The 17,196-nt window shown below is 43.3% G+C and overlaps 1 protein-coding gene across 1 annotated transcript in view; it reads left to right on the top strand.

The window, feature by feature from the left end:
* The window catches only part of LOC308072221 (calpain-8-like), a 49,160-nt gene that overhangs the window by 12,808 nt on the left and 19,156 nt on the right, over nucleotides 1-17,196 (top strand). Inside the window, exons 3-14 of the mRNA XM_080408782.1 lie at nucleotides 5,049-5,167; nucleotides 6,214-6,347; nucleotides 6,655-6,823; nucleotides 7,717-7,800; nucleotides 8,602-8,687; nucleotides 10,051-10,125; nucleotides 11,112-11,272; nucleotides 11,993-12,168; nucleotides 13,743-13,754; nucleotides 15,454-15,665; nucleotides 16,237-16,273; nucleotides 16,949-17,014. Of these exons, the coding sequence (XP_080264908.1) occupies nucleotides 5,049-5,167; nucleotides 6,214-6,347; nucleotides 6,655-6,823; nucleotides 7,717-7,800; nucleotides 8,602-8,687; nucleotides 10,051-10,125; nucleotides 11,112-11,272; nucleotides 11,993-12,168; nucleotides 13,743-13,754; nucleotides 15,454-15,665; nucleotides 16,237-16,273; nucleotides 16,949-17,014 (1,331 nt within the window). The remainder of the gene's footprint in view (nucleotides 1-5,048; nucleotides 5,168-6,213; nucleotides 6,348-6,654; nucleotides 6,824-7,716; nucleotides 7,801-8,601; nucleotides 8,688-10,050; nucleotides 10,126-11,111; nucleotides 11,273-11,992; nucleotides 12,169-13,742; nucleotides 13,755-15,453; nucleotides 15,666-16,236; nucleotides 16,274-16,948; nucleotides 17,015-17,196) is intronic.

The following is a 17,196-nucleotide window of genomic DNA, read 5'->3' as shown; positions in this document are numbered from 1 at the left end:
CAATATAGAGGAGTTGCTCAGGCTCCCAGGTCACCAAGGATTCTGTATTCTCTGCAGCAATTCGATTATCTCTGTAAACCAGGAGGCTCCTGTGTAGCATTGAGAACATGAGCCATCTCAGTACATCTGTGAGCAGCAAGTGATTCACTAACAGTCAATGTAATTCTCCAAGATCACATATCTATATATATATATATACACACACACACACAGAGAACTAGGCATAGCTAGGCTTCATGTTTACCCTTTCTATCACAAACTCAAGGTCAAATTTGCTTATTTAAAATAAAAAAAATCCCCCACACAAAGAATTGCACTTTACTAACATTAGAAATTACTTCAGATCCAGGAATCAAGCTGGCTTCTTTTTAGCACATTCAGCAGCAGCAGTAAACACTGTAATTGGCACTCATCTGAAACTTTTGTTCATGAAATATGAGACTGAGTGGAAAGCAGTGTATGTGCCTGTAGGTGATTTAGCCTTGCAAGGGTAACGTTGAGAAGACTTTTTTTAAAAAATTATTTTTATAAGCTAAAAGGCTACAACTTCAAAAGCATACAGTGACAATACCAAAAAGCATTTCTGCTCATTTTTCTGTCTATAACTGTGTTGGAAATACATTCTGATTAAATATTTAATTCGTTGGCCAATTGGCCTCATTTCCTTTCTCTCCAAAATTCACTTTTTAGGAAAGAAATCAAATAGTTTCCTCACAGTTTTCAAGATGACCTGCAGCTGAACCAGGACTAGTTTGAGTGGTCATACCTAAGCTGCCTTTCTAGGGAGCTTGTGCCGTTGCACTATCCTGTAGGCACAACCACAAACCAAACTCTGAAATTTGCTGCCGGCAAAATCATGTTGAACTTTAAAAAAAGGAACATCTACTACCAAATTGTACTTTTTTAGAACTAGCAATCTATTATCCAGTAGGGCTGAGAAACCCAGGCCAGGATCCCATTGTGGGGTTGTGCAGGAAGGTAACAGGCAACCTGTGCTGTTTAGGCTCCATCTTGGAAGCTCCTTTGTGCAGACAGATTCCTGCAGCCTCTAATTCATCTTAAAGCCAATATCATAGGAACCTGAATGTCATGCATCACTTGTATATAAAGATGGCCCCAAACCATCTGCATCTAGACACCTCGTGCAAACCTTCATTTTTATCAGGTTATTGCACAGCAGCCAACTCCCAGCTGGTTCCTTTTGGAGGGCACGGTTGATACTTGCCTAGCCACAAGCTTAGCCAAAGATATTAGGCCTCCAAGTAAGGTTTAGAGAAAAGACTTTGCATTGCTGAAGGCAGGCATAGCTATTTTTAAGGCCAAGTTCACCACTGCAATTCTTTCAATACAATTCTTTCCACATGTGCTTTGAACAGACTTGCCCCTAATGCTTCCCTGGGAGGTTAGAATGCATGGTTTTTGTGGGAGGCAGAAGTGCCAATGTCACTTGCTCTTCCTGATGCTAAGAAGTTAATTTGTACCATAAGAGAGCCATAAAGGATTTTACACTGCATTTGGCATCTTACAGGGTTGAGGTTCTGAAACTGTTCAGTTCAGAGTCAGGGAAGTAAATAAGATGTTTAAGGAAATTCCTCTCATTTCACCAATTCCTCTGCCTAATTGTGCATCAAACATATGCCACCCTCAGCAAAGCCCAGAGTAGTTTCCCCTTCACTAGCTGTAAAAGCCTGGCCTAGACCAGGAAGGGATAACACTTCCAGATGTTGCACCTTAGGAGAGCATCAACTCATCACTGCTGGAGACCTTCTTTGGCCTCACTGGGGCTGGAGGGACACAACAGGGACACCAGCAGGCTCCACCCCGACACTCTCCCAGAAATAGTCTTCTGTGCTTTGCATTGTGCCAGGAACAGCCAGGGCAAGAAGAAAATCGGGGTAGTCAAGAAAATGAGGGCTTCAGGTCTAACTTCATAAGGCTTTTCATCTTCCTCCTCTGAAGAGCCATTCCCCACACTCGTCACCATTATTTCTACCTCTCCAAGCAAAAGCAAAACTCTAACAGCATAAGGCATACACGTGTACTAAGGAAAGTCTCAAAGAAATAGATACAAAGCAGATCTGAGCCTTCCCAGTCTCATTTTCTCGGGAGAGGAGGTTCTCAAAGCCTCTTCCCCCCCACCTCGTGTTCTCCTAAGTTTGCTTTTACACAGGTACCCAAGGCTGAGAGGAACCTTCCAGGCCAGTGAGTTGCATCCTCTCCCACAGAATACAAAATAATTTGTAAAATAATTTGTTTGAAGATGAGCTTGAGAAGGTTTTTCATCATAGTTGTTCTAAAGGCCCAGGCTTTTGGACTCTCTTTTTCTATATGCACAGCAGCACTTTTTCCTATTTCCAGTTTAAACATGCCACAACCCTTTTATTTTAATTTAGCTTTTAATCTGCAAAGGAAACCTTACCTTTCAAGTAAGAGCTCTTGGTTCAAACAGCTTTGCAGAAAAGTAGCAGTTAACCCGCCACACATTCCTCTTCAAACTTCACTTGCACAGAACAAGCAGGACAATTTTGTGTTAACGTCTTCTCAGACGAAACGCAGATGGACAGTGAGAAGCAGGTAATCCAGCCATTTTCTACCCCCTTCTGGCTTGAACGTTCTTCCTGAACGTGGCAGCTAAGATAACTCAGAACAACCCTGAGAGAAGGAACAAGCAGCACCTCACATACTAATGCTAGTTTTTTTCTCCTCATGGGAAACACCTGGGCTGGCATACTGGGCAGATCACACTTTTGCACCCATCACCCAATCAGACAGCTCAGGCAGTTACCGGCCATTGTACTCGTGATTTCACAGGTGTTTCTCCAGACACCGTTGAGCTAACTGGGAACAGCTGGTTCTGCCCCAGCCCACAGGGGTGCAGGCCGCAGCGAGTACACAGCACCAGGCTGGCCCCCACATCTTGCCTTTACACTTAAATCATAAAGCCCAAGTCAATCTAAACAGTTAATTGCTGCTGTAAGATACAGAATCGTAGAATGGTTTGGGTTGGAAGGGACCTTAAAGCTCACCTAGCTCCAGCCCCCCGCCACGGGCAGGGACACCAGACCAGGTTGCTCCCAGCCCCGTCCAGCCTGGCCTTGATCACCCCCAGGGATGGGGCACCCACAGCTGCTCTGGGCAGCCTGTGCCGGTGCCCCACCACCCTCACAGTGAAGGATTTCTTCCTGCTAATTTAAAGCTACTCTTTTTTAGTTTAAAACCTTGGCCCTTTGTCCTGTCACTACAGGCCCTGCTCACAAGTCCCTCTCCAGCTTCCTTGCGGGCCCCCTTTAGGCACTGGAAGGCCGCTATGAGGTCTCCCTGAGCCTTCTCTTCTCCAGGCCGAACAACCCCAACTCCCTCAGCCTGTCTTCACAGAAGAGGTGCTCCAGCCCTCTGAGCATCTTTGTGGCATCCCCTGGACTCACTCCAACAGCTCTATGTCCTTATTCTGGGGGCCTCAGAACTGAGCAGAGCACTGCAGGGGGTTCTCAGGAGAGCGGAGCAGAGCCCTGCTGGCCTCGCTGCTTTTGATGCAGCCCAGGGTACAGTTGGCTTTCTGGGATGCAAGCACACACTGCTGGGCCATGTCGAGCTTCTCATCCACCAGCACCCCCATGTCCTCCTCAGGGCAGCTCTCAATCCGTTCCCCACCCAGCCTGTATCATCAGTTCTGGGTGTTGTTGCCCCAGCCCATGTGCAGGACCTTGCACTTGGCCTTGTTGAACTCCACAGGGCTCGCTTGGGCCCACCTCTCAAGCCTGTCACTGTCCCTCTGGGTGGCATCCCTTCCCTGAGCCTGTCTACCGCACAGCTTGGTGTCATTGGCAAAACTGCTCAGGGTGTGCTCGATCCTACCATCCACGTTACTGACAAAGATGTTGAACAGCAACATTAAATCAAGCTACAGTTTAAAATCTGTCATCGGTTTCTCTGTTAGCTTATTTCCACTGAAGTAAGAGCTGTTATGCCAATTCCTTCTGCAGAATATGCACCTGCACAAAGAAACTACGTCTTGGCACATATAATCCACAGGGAACCAGAAAAATGTTAGTACCTTCAGAGCAGTTTTGTTTTCCTAGACTCACTGCACACCTCAGAAATGACAATCACAAAAGTTCTTTCTACTGTTTGCAGTATGCAAATACTGTAAGAAACCCATGAGTCACTGAGCTTCTCAGGGGCACCACCTTTGGTGTGATAGAGGCTTCTATTTACCCAAGCTCCAACCCACAACAATCGTGTAACCAACCCAGCAAACAGCTTCAGCTGGGAGACACACAGCCTCCAGGAAGGGCTGGGCATGCCCATCCTTCCCGGGATAAGGAGTGTGCTGGAGAAAGGACTCACCTCCTTGCAGAGATCCTGGGAGACTTCATCTTCTATTAAACTCATGGGCAAGTCTGTAGCAATAGCCCTAAATGCTGGTTCAAAGTCAGACCTTCAAAGAAAGGGCTGAGAAGGAATAGCCACTCAAATGTTCCTGCTGTCTGTCACATCTTCTCCAAAAGACAGGAATCGAGTCCCACCACACTTCTATCAACCCAGAGCTTTTTCCCCCTTCTGGACACCTTAAAAGCCTTTGCCTCTTCCAGGTGTGGTGGCTTGTGTCTAGTTAAAGTGCTGCAGGTCATTAACTGTGCTGCCCAGCCAGGCTTTGCAACCCACACTGCAAATACCTTTGCTCTCTGGTTGTGTTCTTGGTCTTCTGAGGGCATTAACAAGTGTCGATAAAGCAGCCTGCTTTCACAGCTTCATTAGAAAATCAAAATATCAGAGCCCAAACTAAACCATTGAAATTGCCACCATGATCAGCCTCAGAGGCCCCAAGATAGCTATGTGGTCTGCGCGACTGGAAAACAAGCAAAAGAGATAACACAACAAAAGAGGAATAGATTGCTGAACCAATACTGAGTCCAGCAGGACCTTGCAGAGCACTTAATGCTGGCATTTTAGTCTAGATGGGAGCATGACATAATGGTGTAAGGATCAGCTTGGCAAACCCCTATTTATTAATGAACTCTTCTGCCTTGTAATGTATGTGTTTTTAGGTGATTGCTGGCTCCTAGCTGCCATTGCATCTCTAACTTTGAATCCAGATGTTCTGTACCGTGTTGTTCCCAAGGCTCAGAGTTTCCAGAAGGATTATGCTGGGATCTTTCATTTCCAGGTACCTATATAATCAGGATATTGAGAATAGAGAGAGGGAAACACTAGTATTTAGCTGAAAGCAGCTTTTTAGTGTTTGGCACAGGCTAAATATTCAAGAATTACAGTGTGTAAGTGAAATTGGTGGGGAAGAGTGAAAGAAAAGAACAGAGTTAAATAGCGTTAAATGACATCTGCTCACTGGCTAGATTCTGCTGTCTTACCATCACACCACGTAAGTCAAGCCAAGCTCTGTCGCTGCTGACTGTCGAGAGTGAATTCAGGCTGATGTGGTTCCTCCTCCTCCCCTCCCCTCCCTGTGGCTTTGCCTGGATTTCCCTGCCTGCACACCCAGTGTGTTGGGACTGAGCTAGTCTGCTTTCACTAGGGGTTAGGCTCTGGTGTGGGCAGTGTGGATGCACTCCAAAGCTAAACGAGGTGTTCTGGTGAGGACAGACGTTGTAGAGCACATACCTGTCCCTTCCAACAGCTCATCTCAGCAGAGGGTTTATTGTGTGAATTACCTTCTTTCCTTTCCGGATTGCATCAAATTCTGTAGTAAATATTTCTAGTGTTCATGCAAAAACTTAGCATTAGCAATATTTCACACATTTCCCAGTATTTTCAGTAGGGATTAGCACTTGTTGAGTGCTTCCCTTTTGGGTGACCTCTCCTTGCAACATTTTTCAAGGGCGTTGTTTGTTTTTCGCTAGTGAATTGGGCATTAAAAGCATAGACAAGAAAAGATTCTTTGGACTACCCTGTATGAACTCTCTGCTATGTAAGCTCTGCATGGAGCACAGCGTTCTAGATGTTAGGTGCAACAAGTTGCTGTTAATATTACCTATCAGCAAAATTTAATACAGCGTTAATAAGCCTGCTCAGCACTTCACAGGGCTGGGAGGAGTTTGCCTCTATTACAAGGAAGAGGAGTCCATCATGAGAATGAAACCTTACAGTGACTTATTGAGGAGAACTGATGACAGGTGAAGGAGTAGAGAGGTGGTAGTGTGGAGCTATTAGGTGCACAGCAGCCCTCATGAACTTTTCCTTTCTTCTTTTTATCAGTTCTGGCAGTACGGGGAGTGGGTGGATGTTGTAGTGGACGACAGGCTGCCCACCAAGAATGGGAAGCTGCTCTTCGTGCACTCGGAGGAAGGCAACGAGTTCTGGAGCGCGCTGCTGGAGAAGGCCTACGCCAAGTACGGTGGCTAAGCAGGAGGCGGTGCTCCTGGGTGTGCAGAAGCTGACTGCCCCGGCGGTTGTGGTGGTAGACACAATGCATGTCACTCAAATGCAGCCTCTGTTCCACCCATTATTTACCATTTCCTTTAGGTCCGTGAAGGGTATTGCCAACCGCTGTTTCAAGGGGCTTTACTTCTAGTACCCCAGGTCACACTGATGGTCACACAGACCGAGAGATACTACATTATAAACCCTTCTTTCTGCAGTGCCAATGCTTACAGATGGAGATGGCCCCTTACATAGCTCTTGTCATCTGTCCCACAGGTTGAATGGCTCTTATGAAGCTCTCACAGGAGGGTCCACTATGGAGGGCTTCGAGGATTTTACTGGAGGCATCTCTGAGTCCTATGAGCTGCGGAGGGCTCCTTCGAGCCTTTACCAAATCATCCAGAAGGCTCTGAGAGCTGGCTCGCTGCTTGGCTGTTCCATCGATGTAAGAGACCGCTGTCACTTTACTTTCCTCACTCCTCCTCTCAGGACTCCAGCCCATACTGTAACAAAAGCTCAGACCAATGTTAGACATAGGTAGGGAGGTCTGAAGTAAAAGCAAACTGCAATTAATGGGAGACTTTTATCGACTAATTAGAAAAACTTAGGATGAGGTTCTAAATAACTAACTCTTGTCATGACTCCCTTTTTACAAGACAACCTGTGATAATACTTAAAGCCATGAACTGGGGACTGGTCTACCCAAACTCTGTTTTCATTGTCTGAGTATCTTTTCTCATTCATATTCTGTGTAATTTCAGCTCCAGACACTCAACTGCCAGAGGCAAACTCTGTGAGACACTTTGTTGTAGCCTGTAGTCTGATTCTGGCTTTGGTTTTCAGTCCTAAAGATTATTGATGCCTGTATCTCAAGTTACAGATAAAGTTTGTACATGTTTTGGAAACTTCATGCCTTTCACATCCTGTTTCATTATCCTGTTTGAAATCATGGTTCATGGCATATAGGATTACCAGAGTTCAAATTTTGGTATGCCGGATCTCAACCAGGGTAGGCTAGAGCTTAATTCACATGAACATGTCTTTGCAGGTGACTGGGTCTGTTACCTGAGCTGGGAATTGGATTTAGATTTAGATTTCTTTGTTCATTCTTGAATTTTTGCTGTGCTAGGACTGCATATTTAGGGGCATAAAACTCTAGAGGTGAACTTTTGCTGTGGATCTCACCTCGAATGTACTTTCCATCAAGGGTATTGGTATTTTTTTGCATACCACTTCTGATATCTTTCCTCTTATTAATTTTCTCATGAAAGCTGAGTTCATACACAACATATAGTCCTAAATGTGTATACTAAATGTAAAATACTCTTATTGCCCCAGATAACTACTGCAGCTGAAATAGAAGCAATTACAAGTCTGAAGCTGGTAAAGGGACATGCTTACTCTGTCACTGGAGCAGAGGAGGTAAGCCAGCCTTTTCAGGGCCATCATACAAACCAGCTTGGGGCTGCAGTGCCTGCAACTTCCTGATTTCTTTCTGTGACTGGTCAAATAAAAATGTTAACTTATGCACCCTCTTACAGAAAAAAGAAAGTACCCGTGGTACTTAGCCAGGTCGAAAGCTCTGTACTGGTAGTTGTACAGAGTATACTGTGCAGTCTGCAACTTGTATTGTACAAACAGACTGAAATAGAAAATGTAGAGGTGGGCCAAGCTGTTTCTGAAATGGAGGATATAGAAAGGAGAAACAGGGGAGGAGGCAGCTGTTTCCCCACGTGTTTGTACTGCATGAGGTGGGAGTGTGTACTTTGCCAGTCAGCGCTACTGGGAAGGGAATAAGAGCCTCTTTCATGAACTCTGCCGTTAGTCTCACCTTCATAGTGAGCCATAGATACTTCTGCTCCTCTGAAACTGGAACCATTACAGAGGTGTCCATGCCAAATAACCTCTTTCCAACCTCGCTGTGTTGTGTGATGTCTCCTGCTTTCGAGGATGTAGGTATTCTGCTGTTTTGGAGGTGATGTTTTTACCTGCAGATGCTGCCATTATATGAAGTGGTGAGTGCTACAGCTAATGGCTCACTTGGTGGCACAGCATAATGTAAAATAAGAGTGGAAGGCTTCTAGGTGTCTTTTAACTATTGCAAATTGTAATGGACTGCATCACTCAAGTACAAATCATGTTTTATCCTGTCTGAAAAGCAATTGCCCTGTGATGATTGGAATAATGGAAGTGCTCAGGCTCTGTTTGTTGTGGATCTTTTAGGTATATTACCGAGGACAGCCAGAGAAACTAGTGAGGCTTAGAAATCCCTGGGGTGAAGTGGAATGGACTGGAGCTTGGAGTGATAAGTAGGTTTTTATGTGCCCCTGCTTCTCTTTCTTCAGTATACTCTGGTATCTTTTAAAAATTAAATTGAGACTATGCAGTTAATCCAATCACAAAGCACATTTAGGAGAGATACTAAATCAGTTGGAATAAAACACTATTAATTTATTAGCAAGGTTAGATATTGATCTGCTCTGCCCAGCGGACATTCTTCCCTGCCTCAGGCAGAGCTTTCTCATAAAAGAAAATAGCCCACATTTTAATTATGAGTAGCCCAATGTAAGCCATATCCATGTCATTTTGCACAACTTTTCTCAGATTGATCCTTCTGATGGTGCCAGGTTCTTAGTAGAATATGCAAATCAATCTCATTCCTGGGAATTATAGCAGGGACAAACCATTGTGCCTCTGCTTTAACTCTAAGGTTGTGCTCAGCTCTAAATCAGACCAATATTTGGGTTCTACTGGAGAATCTTGAAAAAAATAGGGATGTTGACTAAGCTAAGGACCCAGAAGTTTACAAATGTCTCAGAAACTGGGCTTCAGCTTTTTGGAATCTCAGGAGAATGGCAGTGACAACACCTCTTCTATTTTTTATATTTAGAATGGCATAAATTTTACTTATATTTGGACCACAATATATTTTGTCATGCAACACTGAGATTTCAGTTTCCTGCCCTGACTGACTGCAGTCCTGGTGCTGATGTTGTATTATGCTTAGGGATAGAAAATAGAGATAAACATTACAATTATTCTTACCTTTATCAGAGCTGCTTTGCTCAGCCCCAAGATAAGGTGCCTCAGGCACGCCCACGTGCCATATCCTGATTCTGTTACACCTATTTTACCATGGGACAACCCTGTTGAGGCAGGTGCAGAACTGCACTGTCACGTGGGAGCAGATCAGAGCAGAATCCAGCTTGCTGCACATTAACATCAGAACGGGAAAGGAGCAATGCTGTTTTCTGCACTATATTTTCTAATTCCACCTTTTTACTTTCTTGTTCTTTTGTGACCCCAGCCACGGAGGGTGTAGCATTTCCCTTGGGACACTATCAGGCATCCAAATAGATCTTGCAATGGAGAAGCTCAGCCTGACTTTCAGGCTGTGTGTTATCTAATCCAGCCAGTCTGCAATATTTGTACATTCTGGCACCTGGCAGTGATGATTCAATTTAAGGCTTATTTGTTGCAAATACAGTTGCAGTCTGATTCCAGCCCTGTATAGCCAGGCTGCAGTGTGTGCTGCCGTTGGGAGGGGCGGAAGGTCTAGTTGTTGGAGAAATACATACTCCTTTATCAGCTGTAACTGAAGAGAAAGCCCAACTCTCTGATCTTGTAGAATAAAATACAACTGAACAGCTTGCTTTTGTGCTTTGTCTGCAGTGCTCCTGAATGGAATTATGTTGATCCCAAACAAAAACGGGCTTTGGATAAGCAAGTGGATGATGGAGAGTTTTGGTGAGAGTTGTTCGTTCGGCTTAATCTTTTGGACATTGTATGTGCATATAATGCTCTTTAAGCAGTGCTTTCAGTTGGATGGAGAGAAACTGCCAGCCCCAGGGGGGTTAATAATGACACGCATGTGTTGTTAGCCACTTGTTTGTCTCCCTTTCCATTCAAATATTACCTTTTACTACAGTTTGCATAACTCAGTGCTTATCCAATATATAGAGACCAGATGGTAATAAAATTAATGAGGTGGCAAGAATGAGCCTCAGCTGCTCTACATTTTGAGGTTTGTTTTTTTGCCTAAACGTTACACACTAATGAAAAAGTTTAGATTACCAGCTTGGGAAGAGTCTGTTTACCCAGACCTGATGGAAAGCCCGTCCCAGTTAAATGAGTATATGAATCAGTACTGAACCCATGTCACTCTGTCCTAGACTGGAAAGATAAACGGCCACTGTCTTCCAGTGCAATCAGCTATATGGGCCATAAGGCACCGAGAACTGAGACCAGACCTCTGCTTGCAGCATGAAGTGATCAAGGTCTGTCACTCATGCAAACCTACTAGGAATGGTAAAAACAAACATCAACAATAGAATTAAAGCAAAACACCAAGCTAAGACTGTTTTTCTGCAGTGACGCTTCCAGAAGGGCCAACTCTTCCTCCTCTTAAATGGCATCTCCTTGCACATTTTGTTCCACCAGTTTTGGTGAATTTACTTATGAAGCCCACAGCTGGGGATGACAGAAAATGGTATGTCTGGGCCCATAATGTGTAGCAGCCGTTGAGAACAACTGTCTCCAGGAGATACGGCTCATTCAGGGAGTGGGAAATTTTGTTTCCCAAAAGCCAGTTCCAAGTTTCAGAGTTCAATTTAATGCAGCTTTAGGCAGCTCTGTAGTACTGATGTTTGTTGCCCTGTTGGGAGAGACATCAATTTGCATTTGCCTCCACTGTTGCAGGCTGATGGACTAACCCTGGTCTTTTTGTGCATCAGGATGGCATTTTCGGATTTTCAAAGGCAGTTCACCCGCCTTGAGATCTGCAACTTGACTCCCGACACGCTGACAAGCAATGAGGTCAACAAATGGGACCTGACCCTGTTTAATGGACAGTGGAGACGGGGTTCGACTGCTGGGGGCTGCCAGAACTACCAAGGTAGAGACCCAGCCAAGTGGACATTTGGTGAAATACCAAACAAAACAATCAAAAAATAAATGTTTGTGAACTGGGGAGGGGTGGTGGTGGGGTGTCTTCGGTAGGAAGGCCTTGGAGGTGCAGCTCTTTCTGCAGGGTTTAGACCATAAGCAAAAGCTTGGCAGTCTAAGCAAAGATCTAATTCGCACTTATTTCCTCGTTGGGGATTACCAACCCACTAAGCAGTTAATTCATGGCTGTATTCTTGTTTTCCCTCTGTCTGCTTTTCCTGCTTACATGGCTTTTGCTACTGACTGGAGTAATCCTCCAAAGGGTTGGGTAGGCCAAGAAAGTGTCACAGTTCAGTGGCAGTGTTGTTTCCCATTCATTTTCAGGTTAGACCTCTGGAGAAGCTGTCTGGCGCTTGGTCCTCTTGCAACAATAACAGCCTTAGCCAAGGATGTTTCCTGGAGATAAATGACTGGCTGGAATTAATGATATCAACTCCTCCCTGTTGGTCATTACTCCCCAGGAAATACTGTGGTGCTTTGATTTGCCATGGCTCCAACTGATATTCAGCATAGCTGCAAAAACAAAACCATATAACGTAATGGAAAGGACTGGAAAAATTCCAGGCAAAAGCCCTTCCAAAGAGATATTCTCTGTAATTTGAGTGACAGCCATCTTAGCTACAATGACAACAAAATCTCCTCCTTTTTGTCTCACCTTGGGAATTCTTAGCAACGTACTGGACCAATCCCCAGTTTAAAATCCAGTTGGACGAACCAGACGATGACCATGAAGGGAGTTTAAATGAGCCATGCTGTACTATACTGGTGGGCTTGATACAGAAGAACCGCAGGAGACAGAAGAAAATGGGAGAAGCTCTGCTTAGTATTGGTTACTCACTCTATCAGGTAAAGTTTGCTCCCAATTAAGGGCTTTATTCCATCTTCTGGTTTGCTGGAAAAAATTAGCAATGTGCTACTTCTTAACCATTCAGCGCTACACTTCAGTAAGAACTGGATTTTGCAAGATGATTGAAATCCTTCTCTCATTTCTTTCTGACCCACATAATATGGAAAGATTCAGATAAATTTAGGCTCAGGTTTTGTCCCACTTTAACAGGACAGTGGTGTAAAACTAGAGGCAATAATTTAGCAACAGTCTCATTGAGAGCCTTCTCTTACAAAATCTGAATGGGGGCAGGCTCAGGGTGCCTGGCAATTCCAGATACATGTTTCTGATTACAGCCTATCATTAGAGCTCAGTAGTCACTTTCTTTTTTTTATTATTTTTCCTTTGCATTTGAAAATTGTTTTGAGTCACTGTCTACCATGCTATTGTTCTGGTTCAGTAATTTTGGGTTTCTTTTTTCTGATTCTGCCAGTGTTGCTTCTGTCTCTAAAAATATAATGTAGGGGAAAAATCTACAGTGTCACCTCTAATTCCTGTGATGTAAGGGGAGAGAAGCAAATATAAATTTTTCCAACCAGTATTATCATTCCCAATATCATATCTGGAGAAAAACAATTAAATGTTGTATAGATTCCACTGGATGAAGATCATTATCCAGCACAGGTGGGAGCAGATGGGAATGGCTGACTTTTGCTAATATAAGTTGTGCAGGATGGTTCAAAACTAGGAAAGGTTTTCCCTAGTGCCTAAGTGTCTGCATTCACAAACGGTTCTCACCAAGCACATTTCTGAGTTGCCATCTGTGTGGTGCCAAGCACCCTGGCCTATTGGCATCCTGAATTTGCACATTAAGAATGTTTATAAGGTTATAAGGAACAAGACCTGAGGTCTCAAGGGGCCATTTCACGCCCCCAGAATTGCTGTATGGGTGATATTTTCAAAGGCTCTTTTGGGACTATGGAGGACACTCTTTTTGGCTGTCATTGGAATCTGTGCTCTTAAGACTACTAATTGCTTTTGGAAAAACAACCTTATATTTGGTGGTACGGACTGACATAGCAGTTTAGTTAATTTAGGAAGGGCTAAATCTTCAAATTTGTTACCTGTTATAAATGCCATACAGCAATCTCATCATCCACAGGCTGACTGCTAGTGGCATTAGCTTCATATATTCAGCATATTCCAGTAATGGTAGACCAGTAGATTTTAGGTCTGCTGTAATAAATTCTCAGTTTGGTTTTTGTTAGCCAGGTGGGGCTAATTTGTTGACCGTCCTGACTGAGCACTTAAAGGCTTACCCAAATACTTCCAGCCAATAGTATCATTCACAACACCGTATCAGGAGAAAAGCAATTGAGTGTTGTATAGATTCCTCTGGGTGAATATCCTGTTTTTCCTTTGGAACAGCTCTAGCACAAGCTAAAACTTTATGTATAACTGATACTACAATACACGATTGTAAAAAAAAAAAATTATATGTCTGAAGGAGGCTTTATCTGATTTTTCTTTTCCCCTAATGATAGATGTGGGTATGTAGCAGCCCTTTAATACCAACTCTTTCTCTTTCTTTCAGATACCTCAGGAGGTATGTAGTCTCTGCTGAAGACTTCCAGCTTCCATATGAGCACCTTCTGTTGCACTGGAGAATTTAGCTACCAGGAAGACTTCTTCCTTACTAATGACAGCTCTTCTGGAGAGCTTTGTTATTAGATCACTGGACCAATATCTCAGGTTCTGAATAACTGTTTCCAAGGGACTGGGGCAAAAAGCTTTATTACAGACACCTGAGTCCCAGTCTTGACTTCATTTATACTTGTTGAAACTTGGCTTCCACTTGGTTTGTATGACAGAGGCCAGAATTTGTTTAGTACAGGTGAAGGCAGAACAGGGTCTCTACACTCTAAAATCGAGAAAATATAGCTAATATTGTCTAGAAGGAATGCCAGACTCTGTGGATCCATTCGTTTTATAGTTCTGAGCTAGGGCTCCTGGTAATGAGCAAACCCTACTCAACCTTCTGTAATCCCCCCAGATGTCAATACTGAGGTAAAGAGACTTTTCACTCCTGAAGAAAGAAACCCCAGGGGTGTCTGGCAGTAGGAATAGTCTATACTCATTACTGAGGTCCAGCAGCCTGTGCCGCCAATTTTTCCTAGGCTTTTCAATCCTTTGGTTCTTTCTCAGTAAATGAATGTGTGGTCATGTAGCAATTAACTGTGTTCTTTTAACAGCCTTGCAGATGCAAAGGGAAAATGAACTTTATACATAGAAAAAGATACGGATCTGCTGCCTTAATCTTTGCAGTCCCACTTAGCTTAAGTTTGGGTGAGGAGGAAGAATGGGGCTGTTGAAGATATAACAAATCCAATATTATCTTCAGTACAAAAAAGGAAAAATCCTTTATTTTTCTGCAGTTTACAACAGAAAAACTGAATGATTATGCAATGTTTGGTAACATGTTTTATTATGATCTTAGACAGCCAGAAACCTTATCCGTATGCAATGTTGCCCACCCTGTGTCAACCACACAGCACTTTTTGTGGATCATTGAATCACATTTTTTGAAAGACATCCCAGTGGACAAAAAGTTATGAATAGGAGGTTTATAGCAGAGATGTTATTCTTACGCTACTGTTTCTTCTTACATCAGTGTTTTGTTTTATGAGCTATGCCATGTTTCACTTGCCTTAGAGTATATTGGTACTTAGGAAAAGTTAAATACTGTTTTCCACATAATCCAAAGGAATATCCTTAGTCTTACTAATAGAAGTTAGTAAATCATCTGATATGGCCCCTAAATCTCACCCTTGTGACCACTGCTTTGTTCTGTTTGCTATTCTTTTCTGTCTGTGCTACAATTGCTATGCAATTAGGAGACTTATCCCATACCATAAATTGCTCAAAAATACTCTTAATTTTAAATTTGTCCACAAGCTGCCTGTGAAAGCAAAGAGGGCTCAATGCGTGGACAACTTAAGTACAACAGGTACTAGTTTGACCAGATATGAACACACATTGTGATCTTTTCATTTTATATCACAGATTGCTAAAAGGCATGTGAAAAGATAATCTTTATAGAGAAAGATCTTTGTCTCTTCTAATTATCTGCCTGACTGTTTCCCATGACGGAAACCGAGTGGTTATCTATTATGCCATCACTTGCGGATGTATTATTTTATGCTAAGAAAAACTTGAGTTGGCTTTAAAGCACTGAAATTGAAATAGAGTGGCTGGCTTACCAGTGAATTGTCAAATGGTTTCTAACAAAAACACATTTCCCACAGCTGGAAAATGACATAGATATTCATATGAACCGTGCTTTCTTCGCAAGGAACCAACCAGCAGCCCAGTCTGGTCCTTATGTCAACCTGCGTGAAGTCTCCAGACGCATGAAGTTGCCCCGAGGAGCATACCTCATTGTGCCATCCACTTTTGAGCCTTACAAGAATGGAGAGTTCTGCCTTCGAGTTTTTTCTGAGAAACAGGCTAAAACGCAGTGCGTATCTTCTCTGTAAAGCCTCTTCTTCTGCTGGTGAGGCACATGAAGGAAAAGGTCAGGTGTTGCACCCACATCCTGTGCTCTACCTTTGCCCTTAACCAGCAAACCAGGCCCATTTCTAGAACATATTTTATTCTGTAGTCTACCACACACATCCATGGCAGAGTCACAGGCCTTCAGATGGCCTCCACCAAACACTGAAGTGCTAACTAGGTCCCTCGGGTCTGCGAAGTAGAAGTTCCCACAATTAAAAAGTGCAGGATTTGGGAGTATGACAATGAGGAGACCGTTTTAAAAAGGGTTGTATCAGTAGCAGCCACTGAATGAAGAAACAGAAGCCTGGATACAAGACAAGAACAACAAGGCTGGATTTCCCAAGGAAAACATCTTCAAAGAGGTGGGACAGACAGGTGGGATCGGGAGCTCAGGAAGCAGGAAACCTGGGGGCTTGCTCTGTGCATTCACTAACACCTTATATTAAAACAGCTTGTTTTGCTAATTATTTAAAGGCAAATAGTAGACTCATAATTTCTCATTGGTTTGTTTTTTTTTTCCTTTTATTCCTTAGGATGATGGGTGATGTGGTGTCTGCAAAATTGTATGAGGTAAATGTCTTAATTGGGCAGATAGCTGGTTATTTTTTCCTAGCAGGCTTTTCTTTCATGTGTGTGGGTGTAATACAACGGGAAGATTTTTATTTCTCCCCTGAGCTGGGATCAGAGTATGTGTTTGTGCTCAGCAGAAATAATTTTCAGTTGTGGGAATTCTTTACATATCTCCATGTCTTAGTTTCATGTCCATTTTTATGTACCTGGGCCCATGTGGCATAGAAACTGCACCGTTGTACACTGGGCTGGAACACATTAAATTGTCCTTCAATCTAGCACAGGTAGGAGAAGGCAGGGAGGGCACAGAAAGATCCTTTCCACAGAAACAAACAGTTTCCTGAAGCCCAAAAGAAATTGCAAAAGCAGACTTCCAAGGAACCACTGAATTGCTATGGTCAGGTGCAGCAACATTTTCACTGCACTTATTTTATAAAACTACCTTGGTAGCAGAAGAAAACTTTTTCATCAGTCTTAGAAAGTATTTACTCCTGAATGAAGCCAGCCCTTGTCTGGTTGTGATTTAAATAGTGCCTCCATTCTGCCATTGCTGCAGAGCAAGTGCTCATTTTCTGCTGCTGTAAATAGTCCCCTGTAAAGTTGCTTTACGATGTCCACGGCTCGCTTTCTAGAACCACCTTGCAAACCACACTGTTGGTCGTTTCTTTCCTCTAGCCTCACGTTGATAACAAAGATATAGATGATGAGTTCAAGATTCTGTTTCAAAAGCTCTCTGGAGAGGTAAGTGGATTAAAGTCAAAGAAAAAGACTGGGACCTTTCTGTTATGATTATGCAAATATTTGACTTGCCGATTCCTTTTACTGTCTGGTCTTCAAAAAACCAAGCAGTTCTCCCCTTTTATTAACTCACAGCTTCAGTTCCATTTATTTTACAATAGAACAGTTTTACTACATTGTTCCTC

The sequence above is a fragment of the Falco punctatus genome (assembly GCF_963210335.1).
Source record: "Falco punctatus genome assembly, chromosome: 12".
Classification (NCBI taxonomy): domain Eukaryota; kingdom Metazoa; phylum Chordata; class Aves; order Falconiformes; family Falconidae; genus Falco; species Falco punctatus.
The sequence above is the reverse complement of the archived record's forward strand: the minus strand, read 5'-3'. Positions and strand labels throughout refer to the sequence as shown.